The 15,046-nt window shown below is 36.0% G+C and overlaps 1 protein-coding gene across 1 annotated transcript; it reads left to right on the top strand.

Moving 5' to 3' along the window:
* The first annotated feature begins 8,499 nt into the window (after positions 1-8,499).
* LOC144849466 (gastrin-releasing peptide receptor-like) lies at positions 8,500-13,969 on the top strand. The gene is made up of 2 exons (XM_078706383.1): positions 8,500-8,620; positions 11,199-13,969. Exon 2 carries the CDS (start codon positions 11,216-11,218, stop codon positions 12,344-12,346), a length of 1,131 nt encoding a protein of 376 aa, XP_078562509.1. The 5' UTR covers positions 8,500-8,620; positions 11,199-11,215; the 3' UTR covers positions 12,347-13,969.
* Positions 13,970-15,046: the final 1,077 nt, after the last annotated feature.

The raw sequence follows: 15,046 nt of genomic DNA, 5'->3' as shown, positions 1-15,046 counted from the left end.
AGGTCATAGTTCACGGTTCACCCTTAACGAGGTTGGCAGTTGTTATGTGTATAACATCGGTATTGTTGGCCCCTCATTCGTTTTACGATAAACTATCCCCTTTATAGTGGCGTCCCAGGATTAGGAGGGGTTACGTTACCAACTGTAATTGCATCTTCAGGCGTACACGTCACTATTTCTGCAATGTTTGTTTAAATCAGAGAAGAGTGAAATTACTGCTTTAAAATATAGTCTAGGTTCTAGATCGTGTTTTGAATTAATATTAGCAAAAAGATAAATATTTTGGCACATATAGCGTTTCATACGTATAATACTTGAGCTCACAATCTAAAATGTATTTTCTAGGAACGCTGACTGGTGGAATAACATAAAAAAAATAAAATAAATACAGACTTGGGGCAATTATAGTTTTAATCATGCGTGGGCCTTATCCATGGTTAGCAACGGACAATGCTTTGCAACCTTTCGGAAATCAACCATTTAAATGAATTTAATCCAACCATTTTTAAATTAAAAATTAAATTAAAATTAAATTTAAAAATGTCCATATTTGATGGATAAATGAAATTTGATTCTTTGTATATGTTAGTATGTCGGTAAATCGTTATTAATTTAAGTGAAATTATTCTTTATATCATATTCCTACTGACTAATGTTGATATTGAGGCCAAGTTACAAAAATGACTACACTAAATTCCACCGTGCCAATTCATCAATAAGTAAAATATTCTTTCCACCTGGCGTTGCTCTGTCTACACTATAAAACTTTAGGCCTATGTGAAAAAAAAATGTCATGTGCCCATATATGGACACGATGATGTCATATCACTACCATATTTTGGCATATCACTACCATATTTGGGCACATCACACTTTTTTGGTCAAACTATAGTTTGATAGTGTAGACAGAGCTTTAGTCTCAATGAGACTTAGTTTATAAGCACGATAAAATAGTTTATCCATCCTGTAATTGGCGAGTTACTCGCTGTTGGATGCGTATTGCTCGTGCGTCCTTTCGTTGTCGTCCTGGGTGACTGGTACGTGTAGAGCCTTTGGTTCTCATACCGGATGCAACCCCGAAATGCAACGCAAACCCATTATTTCATTTCCCAACCAACAGTGAACTCATGGTTCACCACATTACATTACTGTGGGCTATTACGCTTTCTTTCATATCTATGTTGATTATCGGCATAATAAACACCAAGTATCCATTTCAGTCTTCATATTTTATTTATTTGGATTTTCTTTTTTAGATATATTCGTTTTCTTCGTTAAACCTTGCGTGTAAATACTAAATTCTCGTGTAAAAAATGTTAATCGGCGTTAATTTATTGATAATTGACGCGAGTACGACAGTGACCATTAATTACTGGACTTTTAGTAGTATAGTACAAGTTATCTGAATTACTTTAAACAACATTATTTCCAAGCAAGACGGTTTACTACTACTTCGAAGGAGTTAAAACCAACATGATATAAATCATAACTAACTTGGCTAATGGCGCTTTCTTATGCGGTGTCGTTGATGTTAAGACTCCACTAATTAGGAATAAGTCGCTTTATGTTTTATTCATCTTCAATTAATTGTACTAGGCAATAGAATGCATATAAACTAGAACAAACTAATGAATGCCTGGGAAATCAAGAGAACAGAATAGCGCATGAAAAAGCTCGTGTAATTGCCAGCATTTAAAAGCCGCGCGCAACATGTGTCTGTCGTGACGTCATGACAAATTAACCGCGTTTTTGTTGGACGACCATAAAGCCGATTTTCCACTATATACTATGCGAATTTGTTCGCGCGAATCGAAAATGTTAGCTTATACGCATGCGTATTGGGATTTAGAAGATGGAAACATGAATACGCATGCGTAAAAGCTGGCACTTTCGATTCGCGCGCGATAAATTCGCCTGGTGGAAAATCAGCTTAATAGTTTTTTTCAGACATAGTTTATACTACCTTTTATTTGTCCACAAGAATATTCACTTTGATATACATTGCTCTGAGATTTGTAAAGGTTAAGTATTAATCTTTAAATTACAACAATATTTATAAACAGAGCTACAAAATTACTTTGTCTTGAGAATTGCGTTATTCTTAATTTAGATTAACATACAATTTCGATTCTTGTTCGAATAAACTAAATACACTTATCCTATTTTTAGGTTAGTGTAGATTGGACAAAATAAAGCTATTTGGCATATTTGTGAATGATAAACGATATATCCAGCGGAGATAGAAACCAAAGGTTACAATAATTAATTAGAAATCTAAACAGATATTTTTATAACCTAAATGTTAATTTGAAATTTTAATATTTGAAAACAATTATGTAGAATATTAATCACAGAATGGGGCCATTGATTACCGATATATATCAACCAACCGTTATTAATACGAATAAGGTCCGGGAATAGGGAAATGATTTGCACAATTGTAATACGTGCCTTTTCCTCCAAGCCTCAAAATTAAGAAAATAATTTCCTCAATAACAACAAATAGTATTGTTGTGTCGGTCAATCAGGACATAGTAGATTCAAGATTCAAGAAATTGTATTTGTCCATAAAAATGGAAATTCACTTTGCTTGGTAGATTAAAACAACAATAATGCAACAATTTAAAACGTGCAGTATAATAACAGATTAAAAATACAAGATAAAAAGTTAAAAATACTGTTAAAAATGTAAAACTATTTAAAAATTGCATTATCGTCTTACATTGGAATTAAAAATATGAATGCTATTTACAACGAAGGATTTTCTAGTTCTACAAAGATTTGCTCTTGGAGGTCGTAGCCTAATACCTGATCTATTTAAGTTATAACAGTAATGTAACGGATGAGTGGGGTCTTTCATAATATTGTTTACTTTTTTTAAAATACTCTTTTCATAGATAAATGAACAAGCCATATTTATTATCGGCATTTATATCGTGATGTAGCCTATGTATATGAAGCGTGGTTCCCACTAGAACGCAACACATTGCCGTATTGACGCAAAGTGCTGTATTACGTAATCACACAAGTGGGAACCGACGACGCAATAGTGTTGCAAATAACACACGTTTGATTTCACGCAGGCGGGGGCAAACACAATAATTAGAAGGGCATTTTCTTACGTTGCGTAGATTGCGTTACGTTGCGTCGCTAGTGGGAACCAAGCTTTAAGAGGAGGAGTGCGAGGGATGACCATCCGCGCGCAGGTAAATCTTGGTTCCCTCTTGAGTTGATAATAGTAAATAACCAGGAATAAGCCTAACCATGGACCTATAAATTATGGCCTAACTAACCATACAAATAGACCAGGACAACAGAACAGAAAACGGACTGTTCTTGTTGGGCGGGAACCAACCTTTAATTTAACTTAATCTGCTTGTCCAGAATAGGCTAGCTTTTCTACATCATCACCTCTTCAATATCTGCCACTTTGATAGATGATGCAAAATATGGTAATGACTGTTGTAATAATAAAGATATATATCACCTTACACTTCAGGTTTTTTTTCTGATTTACGTTCTGAAATTTCCTGTTTACAATGATTTATGTACGGTAGATACAATAACTTGTTAATTTGTTTGTGAGATATTTTACGTGGACTATGTTGTTATAAATATATGTAAAAAACGCATAATTTGTCTTTAATTTATGGCTACACATATTATTAATGTGGAGCAACATAGAAGGACGTTTACAGCTACGACAGGCACGTATAAAAATAAATAATGTAGGACTATTGCATCCCACATATTTTTTTTGTGTGTTTCAGGTCGCGCAATATTTAGGCCTATCGGGTTGCACACACATTCCAAATTGTTTACATACTGACGTACGTACCTTTACAATTGCACGACACGTCAACAAATCCAATCCAACGACACTTAATCGCGATTCCCACTAGAACGCAGCGACGTATTGACGCAAAGTGCTGTATTGCGTAATCACAAGTGGTAACCGACGACGCAATAGTGCTGCAAAAAAGGTTTGATTTCACGCTGGCGGGGACAAACACAATTATTGGAAGGGCACTTTCTTACGTTGCATAGGTTAGTGGGAACCAAGCTTTAAGCTTGGTTCCACTAGAGACACAACGTAAAGACGCAACGCGAGTGACTTGACCAATGACAAGCGACAGTTCAGATAATCCATCGCTTGTGATTGGTCAAATTACGTTACGTTTACGTCCTTGTGTTGCGTCATAGTTAGAATCATGTTTTTATGTTGAAATGTTTTTGGAAATATGTTATTTTCTACATTTACTCCTACGGTTCTGCATGCGTGTGTGTTCAAATCAATTCATAACGTACGTAAATAATCTGACCAATCACAAGCAACAGTTCAGACAGTCATTGGCTTTTGATTTGCATGTGCGTCTACTTCCTTGCGCTGCATCCTATGGGACGGGAAAAAATAAATCTTTTTTTTTAAACACGCTGGGAATACATCTATGCTATCTGTCGAATATTGAATTGATTATTCTATCGTAAATTAATCTATCCATTACAGCATATTAGATCCGGCTTCCGAAATGAAATGAATATGCCATTAGTAATCCATTACTTCGATTCAGGCTATAACGGTAATCAATATAATCATATTTTAATAATACTAATCAGTATGTTTTAATCAATTTGTTAGTCATTAATTCCTCGTGCGAATAAAACGAAATGGGGTTTTCACATCTTATTTTCACCAATAACGTTTAATCAATCATTCACGGACTATTAAACGAGTCTTAATGCTTGGTTCCCACTAGCGACGCAACGTAACGCAATCTACGCAACGTAACGCAATCTACGCAACGTAAGAAAATGCCCTTCTAATAATTGTGTTTGCCCCCGCCTGCGTGAAATCAAACCTGCGATGTTTGCAGCACTATTGCATCGTCGATTCCCACCTGTGATTACGCAATACATCACTTTGCATCGATACGTCGCTGCGTTAAGTTGCGTTCTAGTGGGAACCAAGCTTTAAGGTAAATTGTCATAGACTAACGGTAACGGTGATAAAAAATAGGATATATGTTATTCCTTATGACCATTTACGCACAACGGACGGGTGGTTTCCGCGCTCAGGATAGATATAGATTCTACGTGGGACAAGCTACATGGTTTTTTACGCTTACCGTTACCGCTCGTGTAAATTGGCCTTTGCTTTGTGTCCACTGGGACAATGTAAGGACGTAGATCCACCGCACGTAATTTGACCAATCGCGACGCGATGGATCATCGAACTGTCGCTGGTGATTGGTCAACCCCTTTTTCGTTCGAGTGGGAACAGAAGTATAAGTACAAATCATAACAAAACATAACTTTTACTTCAAAAACAATATTATAAATAGAAGAAATTATACATAATATTATACTCAATTTAAATTTAACAAAGATCTGTAAATAAATAATATACATAGACTTAATTTTAATCAACAAACATCTGTTATTTCTATTAATCGGTTACTTGACATCCGGGCAATTGATTCCATTCAATAACTCCAACTCGGTAGAAAAAAATAATAATTGTAAGTATAATATTTATTGATTCGCGGTAAGTAATCGGTTTTAAGAGGGACGGTACTTTAAGTAATATTATTTTTTTTATTCTTAATTGACGTGATCATTTCTATTATTGATTATCGATTTCTCGTTGTTATTATTATTATTATTATTAATCTATTAAGGGACCTAAACACACAGTGAACCAGTTTTTAACTATGCCGTTTTCAACGTGTGATGTCATTACTTCATACATAACGGCCAATTTACACAGACGAGCGGTAACGGTAAAGCTTGGTTCCCACTAGCGACGCAACGTAACGCAATCTACGCAACATAAGCAAATGCCCTTCCAATAATTGTGTTTGCCCCCGCCTGCGTGAAATCAAACCTTCGATGTTTACAGCACTGTTGCATCGTCGGTTCCCACTTGTGATTACGCAATACAGCACTTTGCGTCGATACGTAGCTGCGTTACGTTGCGTTGCGTTCTAGTGGGAACCACGCTTTAGCCGAAAACCGCGTAGCTTTGTCCCACGTAGAATCTGTTTCTATGAGCGGAAATCGCCCGTCCTCTCCGCGTTGTGTGTAAATGGTCATAAAGCTTGGTTCCCACTAGCGACGCAACGTAACGCAATCTACGCAACGTAAGAAAATGCCCTGTTGCGTCGTCGGTTCCCACTTGTGATTACGTAAGCTTAAAGAATAACATCATGTCAACGTCATTTGCGTGATCAAGGCTACTGAAAGTAGCTGAAACGTAGCAAGTAAGTACTTGTCAACTGGTTTAACCAAAAAGTTAACATTGATTATTTAATATAGATTCTATATTTGTATTACCGTTACCGCTCGTCTGTGTAAATTGGCCTTAAGTCATAGTACAGAAGATTCTATCTGCCAGGGTATCTAGACAAATGTCATCATTTTTATATAGTATCATAATAATATAATACCACACTATCACATGTGACACATTTTAAACATTACCTTTAACCTAGTATTATAGTCATACGTGTAATTTCTATAAGATACAGTTGTAACATGTGATACTGTATCACGGAACATTCTACGATACTAAACAAAAATAAGATAATTGGGTGATAGTACAATGCCAGGAGAACGGCAATAATAAATTCTTCGATCGTTTCTATTCAATTCAAATCCATTATACACACGTAATGAAGTTGTTTTAATCGTTTTTATTAGGCAATATATCTGCGCATGAGGCCGACGTACGCAACACTCTTTTATGTAATCATATTATTGTTAGGCAATATAATAATTATGACTGTGCGTGTGGCCGGCCCGCAGAAATTTGATCGATACAAGTAAAATGGATTGTATACTATTTGAAGAATACAACATATCCTTCTGAATTAAGTTGGTCCTACCCTTTTGCTAGGCCTATATTTTGTTGATGTATACGTGTTTGTGCTTCCTCTGTTAGTATTCTTCCATGGATGTTAGGTATAGAATATACCCCCAGTGGATTATTATTCTTCTTCTTTAAAGTTTAGTACAATAAGTCGTGGCGTACAGTGTCACGTCCAGAAACAATTGTCAAGCGACGGTAACATGCATCCTTGTCTTCACTAAGTGTAAGACACTATATACCATTCAGCCAAACGTATTTGAAAAAGAGACAATGTACTGTACTGTATAAAGACATAAGCAGTAACCCTATTTTTAGTCGTTTTTAGGTGCCATTTATTGTCTCTAAGTATAATACCGTCATGTGAATAAATGAATATTTTATACGCGCGCGTATGACGTCAACTTGTCACGTGTGTTTTATGCAACCAGTAGGCCTAATGGAGAGATATTGTTGACATGATGGTTGCCATCATACCAGTACAATTTAGAACCGATAACAATACTGAATTTTAATTTAGTGGCTATAGCAGTATTTATTTATGTTATTTTTCCGCTGCCAGATGTCAAGCAATATTTATTTATGATAACAATTATAACAAGCTTAGTTTTTAAACACCGTTATTCGTATAAATGCCCGCTTTGAATAAACTCGAATAACCTTCCCCCCAAAAAACATAGAATAAACTACCTCTTATTTCCCCCTCGAATAAACGCATCGTCACCTGCATATACAAAACACAAACAGTATTATTTGTATATTTCTATTTGAGTAGAATTCACGGCAATACAACTGCTTATTAATTGTTACTGTATCATGTTAGTTCTTTATATTATTATGTTGTATCATATTTCAATATTTCTGTTGACTTCATATCGTTGTATTTTTCCATATCTACATTATAAGCTATTTATTTAATTGTATAGTACATGTTACAATATTACACCCAAAAAAATAAACACTTTCCTCGAATAGACTCCCCACTCCCACCTAAGACCACCCCCTCCTCCACACCTAAGACCGCTCCCCCATCTAAGACCCGAGACCGAACAATAAACGCATTTATTCCAATAAATACGGTAATTATAGAGCAAAGTAATTTTTGTGAGTAAAGTAACGAACTGGTCTATAGGCTAATGTATATACCTTTAAAGGTTAAATGTAATTATTATCGTTCTAAAAAATGTTTAAATTACAATTACATTTTAACCTCTCCGTTTGTATCATAAAAATTAACATTACAGATAAATATTCACAAAGAAAATAATACTTGTGCATGATCCGTAAGGTTTTGATGATTTAACGTATAGTTATGTCCGTCCTGGCGTGCCATAGGGCGCGTTTATACAACAGGCTATTACACGCATATTCAACACGCCTGCTACGAGAAGTGTGTTGTATAACATCGAAGAGATTCCGTGTAATGAGATTTTAATTGCAAAAAAGGCTACTTGGCTGAATCCTAAAATTTTGTGGATTCCCGGTTGCTGTTGGCGTGTTGGAAGTGTCCTCAGGGTATTGTTTTGAACTCTCGTTAAATAAAATAGTATAGTCAGCAACATCGAAGTAGGCGTACAAAACCGGCCTATAAAAGATAAGATCGATCGGAAATGCGATATTTGATTGGACGACGAATACTTTGGTTTTATTAGAGCGCGGTTTATACTATCCGCATTCACGTTCGTTGTTTATTACGACAGTTGGATGGTTTAGGATGGCTTTTAAATTGCTACTTTAAGGTACCCGAATCACAAGGTTAGTTTGAAATATTCTTTTAGTTTTATAGTTGAATTATTATTAGAAGTCAATTGTTATTGTTATTATATCCAAATCGGGGCATCAACACCGGGGTGTAATCACCGGGGTGTAAACACCGGAGTATCAACACGGGGGTGTAAATACCGGAGTATCAACACCGGGGCAACAACACCGGGGTATCAACACCGGAGTATCAACACCGGGGCATCAACACCGGGGTATCAACACCGGGGTATCAATACCGGGGCATCAACACCGAGGCACCAACACCGGGGAATCAACACCGGGGCATCAAGACTGGAGTCAACTGCGGGTCATCATCCTGTCTTAAATACAAAATAAATCGGGAAAAAAGTAGATTTGTGAAAAAAAATGAGATCGATATCTAGCTTTGAATGAAGTTGGTTTATTTAAGTAAGTAAGTAAATTTATTGTCATTTGTAAATATATAAAAAAACATTTACATTAAAATTAATTGAATGGTTTCGGCTAACAACAAATAAATAGAACTTAAACTACGTGGTGAAACTATCCCCCACCGGACACCATCCCGGTATTTCTAGAACTGGTTTCGGGGAGTTGGTAAAAAACTAAACCCCACCGGACACCAGTCCGGTATTTAAGGTTACGTGGAAGTACAAACTTAACGTAAACATGCGTCATTAATTGCACGGATTGCTGTTGCGTAGAAAGAAGAAACTGACCTATTAGTTTTTTCAATTTCATTGATTCACCATGGTTTAGGCCTACTTGCTTTTAAGATCGGTTAAAAATAAAAAATAAGTATAAGTTTACTTACAGCAATAAGATATCACTTAAATGGTCTTTTTCTGATAATGTTCTTGATCCATCCCTTAATCATCCATTTTTAGCGAAATAATCTTCAGATTGAAATTACAAAGAACAAAAAAGATTGGTTTTTAAAATTTGCGTTTGAAAACTTCAATAGAAGGTGCATTATGAAGTAATAGGAAGTAATAGTTCCAAAGTTTAGGAGCTGATCACTTTTGGTGTTGAGGTCACTAGGTGAAACAAACACTACACTATAGTAGCCGAAATATTTTACAGGTTGAAGTTCTACGTATAATGAAGGGAAATATATGGTGGTTATTTGTCATGAAGTGATTTATAATATGCAATTAGCATCAATTTAAATATCGTTGTTTAATTGGAAGCCAGTGGAGTGTTTATATACGTGATTGTTTGCTGGTAAAAATTAAAAGACTCGTAATTTTTACGATAAATGTATATCTATCAATCGTCGTTCGTTAGTGACTGAACAGCCTATTCATTTTAGTATATCGTTGAGCAAATTAGTAGGCTTACGTCTTTCGTTAAAAAAAAGGAAAAAAAAGGCCTACGTTTTTCTCCTCCTTTTTTTTGTGTACATTTTGTATGTCTAGATATCTGCTCGCACCACTCTTTTGCAATCAATATTATCTAAGTTGTATTATTAGGCGGAAAAGATAAACGCTGAACAATATTTGTGTATTACATTCATTCAAGGTTCTTATACTGGTCTACATTGTTCTCTTTGCCTATATATTTCCGGACTTTGTTTTCTGTACCTTCTACTATGATGTACAAATAAAAACGTTAATAATTAATAATAAACAGTGTTTATTGTAGTGAGTGCCCTATTAACGTCTACCTTGGAATGATTCACACAAAAGCATACAATTCAGTAAAAAAATGGTTTTACTGCAGTAACTAATGTATAATAATGAACATGGTCCGGTCCTATTGTGATAAACAATGTAGGCCGCGCCTTTGTTTTAAATTGTTACCACTTTCAAAATCATTGCAACATTTTCTTACCTGTTTTGTGTTTTTTCTGACATAACAATTATTGAATTATGAAATTATTTAATAAATGAAGAAAATTTCTTTAAAAGACCATATTATACATGGATGCAGTCGCGTGTTCAAATTGAGTTAGTGTTTACCGACCGACATAGTGAGCTGTAGAGTTTTTTCTAAAAAATCAGAATATGGTAGTCAGTGGCAGATCCAGGATTTGAAAATGAAGCGGCAAGTGGCCTAAACATTGTAAAATGAAGTGGTAGACTTGAGGTCGAAATATATGAAATATGAAATGAAATATGTATATAACACAAAAAGTGTCTCTTCGGAGATCCCGTCTGAATCAGTAATAAATGAGGGCGTATTGATGTAATTTCTGTCATAGGCCTACTGTATATGAATCTGGTCTCTGTTGTGCGCGTGCGTACAATCGGGATATAAATCCGATTTTAAGTGTCTGCTTATACGCATGCGTAGAGAGGGATTTAAAAGATCGAATCATAAATACGCATACGTATTCGCATAGTGGAAAAGTGTGTTGTTCCATGCCACCGCACGCCGAGGGTGTTAAAGATTAGATTCAATCGTTGAACAATACCAAAGCCCTAGTGGTGGTCAATCGGTAGGACGTCTCCCTATCCAGCAGAAGATTCCAGGTTCGAGTCTCTTAGAATCATGAATTTCTATCTCCATTAATTGTAATTCATTCTAAACAAATATTATATTATTTATATTATACAGGTATATAATGATCTCTTTCTGTTTATTTCAGTAAAAACCACTGCAGCGATGTCGAATCAGTCATTCAATACAACATTGGAAAGCGATATAACTGACGATTCGGATTGGGCAGAGTCATGGCAAATTTATCTATGGGCAGCTATTTGCTTGACATGTGTAGGAGTCGGTGTGATTGGAAACCTGACGCTAATTTACATAATTCTGCGCAATGAAACTATGCGCAATACGCGCAACATGTTGATATGCAATATAGCCGTCGGTGATTTGCTTCTACTCGTGTCCTATCCTACGTATACACTTTCATTTATTTTCGACAGCATGACTATAAGTTGGACCGATATATTGTGTAAATGTTTTAAAACCTGGTTGTTAATTTCCCAGGGTGTTTCAGTTTTGAGTCTCACGTGGCTCAGCGTTGAACGGTATCAAGCGTTTTCAACAACGCAACGCGGTTTCGTTTCCCGCTACGTTATGGTTATAACGCTTAGTATATGGATCGTAGCCATCATTTTTACGTTGCCTCTAATTATTTACACCAATGCGAGTGAAGGCAATGAGAGGTGCCTTGATTTTCCTGCACAAGAACTATCTGGTCGATTGTACGGTTTATTCCAGTTTGCTGCCCTCTATGCGATTCCCTTGTTTATCATTCTAATACACTATTGTTTGATAATAGGTATATTGTTTAAAAGTGTGAAGATGATGCCGATTCAGACGTCGAATCGTGACGATCAGATCCGTCGACGCAAGCGATCGTCACTGGTCCTATTCCTCATCACTGTAATGTTTGCGATGTGTTGGTTACCGCATTTTATTCGCTCTATGATAACGCATTTCGATGATGATTATATAAACCTCACGTTTATCAGATTTAAACAATTTTCAGAAATGATGATCTATGTAAGCGGTTGTATAAATCCGGTAACATTGTTTTTAATCAGCAAACGACATCGGCATTATTTTAAGAAATACCTTTGTTGTACTAGCCAACGTTCCCGCCAACTCCGAGTCGGATTTCTTTCAAGCGCACGTTCAATCTTCAGCACGCGGCAAACGCAGGCAGATCTGCACATGCGCACAGTTTATTTAACAGATGGCGAAAAGGATAGCGAATCAACGTGTTTGAAACAAAATGAACCTGTATGCAAAAATAACTTGGGAGGCGAGACAAAAGAATGAACGAATGGAATGATATAACGTTCCGTGACCTCAATACAACGAGTTCAAAGTTTAATTCATTTGTTCTTGATCCACAAGTACATACTGATCAATGGGTACCCAGCTTGCTTGCTATGTATTTATACCATATCGCATATCGTTATATATTACGTCATTCTATAAATCAATACATGACGAAAAGTAGCGCCATCACAGAAGAAGAGATATTATTGAGATGTCACAATATCGAACACCGTAAATTTCGCCCGCCGGGGAATTGTACGTCCTATTCGAAAGGAGAATGTGTTCATCATGTTCATTTCGACTTGCATGAAACATTTTCCAAACAGGAATAATAGGAAAATATCTGAATTTATGACAATTGCGATTTAAATTACAAATACTACGCCCTTTTTTACATTGAAGGCGTGCCATACATATCGACAAGCATTTCAAATCTGGCTAACAAAAAGTATAAATTTAAATCTAAAACTTGAAATTTCAAAATGCAAGTGATTGTTGGGTAAGTTATTCTTCCTCGGTCACATTTGCCTCATTTGAATAAACGGTCACACTAGACTGAACAACCATGCCATCCATCATAGTCAATTGACGTGACTATCCCAACCGAAATGTTTGGTCGAGTGGTACCCTGGGTTCGAGGTCTATCAATAGCATGTTTTTTAATAGTTGAGAGAGATTATTTAGAGGGTTAGGTTAAGTACATTTAGGAAAGTAATCTCTTCTTCTGTCTAGGCAAATGTGACCGACGAAGAAGAGATTACCGTGATTGTTGGTTGCGAGCAGATCTATAATACATAACCATCCTAAGAGCAAACCGAATGTCTATATTAGAACAGTTCTCATTGGATAACAAAATACCTCTTATATAATCCTCGCCTGCAAGAATTGGATTTCACCCGCAGAGAGCGAAAGCCATAAACTTGGCCTAGGTCGTCTTGGGCCAATGTTGTGTAGACAAACCATGCCCTGGCAAGCAATGAAGCGTGACGGGAGGTCTAATTGCTGTGCAGAAATATGATAGCTTCTACTACAATGACGAAAGTTCCGCGTTATTAATGCGGAGTTTCATAACCGGCGGCCGGATGATCAGAAAAGCATTTTTTTTTAAATTTCTTAAAAATTGATGTACGCATGTATATAATAATAGACAATGAACAATATTATATACAGAAAGGACTATCTAAAGTGTCATGTCATTGTGTCGAAACATTCTTTCACTTTTACATAATAATATTAGTTATTCAAGAGAAAATCATATGGTAAAGCGGTAGGTCTATATTATGGTTTTTTTTTCACCAAAAATTCACGTACTCAAGTAATTGGACCAATCTCAAACGGCAGTTCCGAACGAACGTTGCTTATGATTGGTCAAACTAATGTATGTCATTCTGTAGTATCTAAATGGGAATCAACCCTTAACAGTGTAAATAATTAGGGATAATAAATACATTAATTATTTTATATTCTCTTATGACTCACTTCTTTGTATTATACTTTAATTAGGCCAATTAATAATTAATTAATTGATCATTCTTTCAGCTGAATATTATTTTTCTATCAAGTTTTAAATTTCTTCTCAATTGTATTTTAATGCTTAAAATGTACAATAAAGTGTCTATTTATTCCTCCTACTGTGTGTCAAATGCACTTTTTGCGTTCCATACCTTTACCAACTTTGCTGGAAGATTAATAGTTTTGCGACTCGTAACACTGCAGCAAAGATCAAAGTATTTTCTAAGATCTTTGTAGACTTGCCCTAAGTCTGTAGTTATTGTCTTTTTTATTTATTTTTTTTATTTCGATTGTTGTCTGAAAAGAGGTATATTTCAGAGCGTCATTCTTGACGACTGGAGCATTCTCTACTTCTCTACGGAACGCCATTTATGCCTTTATTAACTTCAATAATAGAAATAATACTACGGTAACTGCTCAAGTGGACCCAATTTAGCACCAGGGTAGCGCAGTGATATAAATAGAAATAAGTCACTACTTTTAATATCGTTTCGTATGTTAATACACTGTGCTCAAGTGGACCCAATTTGGGTTTTCTACTTTAAAACTCGACTTCGTATATGCCTAAGGCCTAGCCCGGCGGCGAAATTATTCTAAGCTTCGAAATTGGCCTAGAAACCGGCGTCTTTACAAATGTTCTATATTTTATCTTATTTCACTCTCCATTAACCCCATACAAAAACCATCGGAGACAAACTATCTGTTTAAAACATGTTTGTTCTGGGACGGTGCGGCCATACACACCAACTACCATAAACGTGTATTCATAACATATTACAATACAATTACAATATCTTGCATGAATCGGATATTTCGCTCCCAAGTGTAGCAACATTGATTAACAAAATCAAAATTGAACAGTGTGGCGTGTTGACCGCGAATGACTATTACACAACCATTGCATAACAACGCACGGCATACGAAACCGTTTCGTACACCTGCGATGAAAATAATAAATTCAATTTCTATTAAAATTGAGGGCGGCAAACATAAAATTTACGAGATCGAATACCGGTTGGAAAAAAAAAAAAGATGGTAAATGTGCTCTCCCTGCCTCAGCACTAAGGCCCTGCCACAGCCTTTTGGGGTCGTTTCCAGCACATCACCAGATGCATTGATGTTGTCGCCTCATGATGTGTGGTGGAAAGGGGGACGTATAATTCTGTGAACCCCAAACACAGTGGT

Source organism: Antedon bifida, chromosome 8 (genome assembly GCF_963402885.1).
Source record: "Antedon bifida chromosome 8, ecAntBifi1.1, whole genome shotgun sequence".
NCBI lineage: Eukaryota > Metazoa > Echinodermata > Crinoidea > Comatulida > Antedonidae > Antedon > Antedon bifida.
This window is presented reverse-complemented; position numbering and strand designations above follow the sequence as displayed.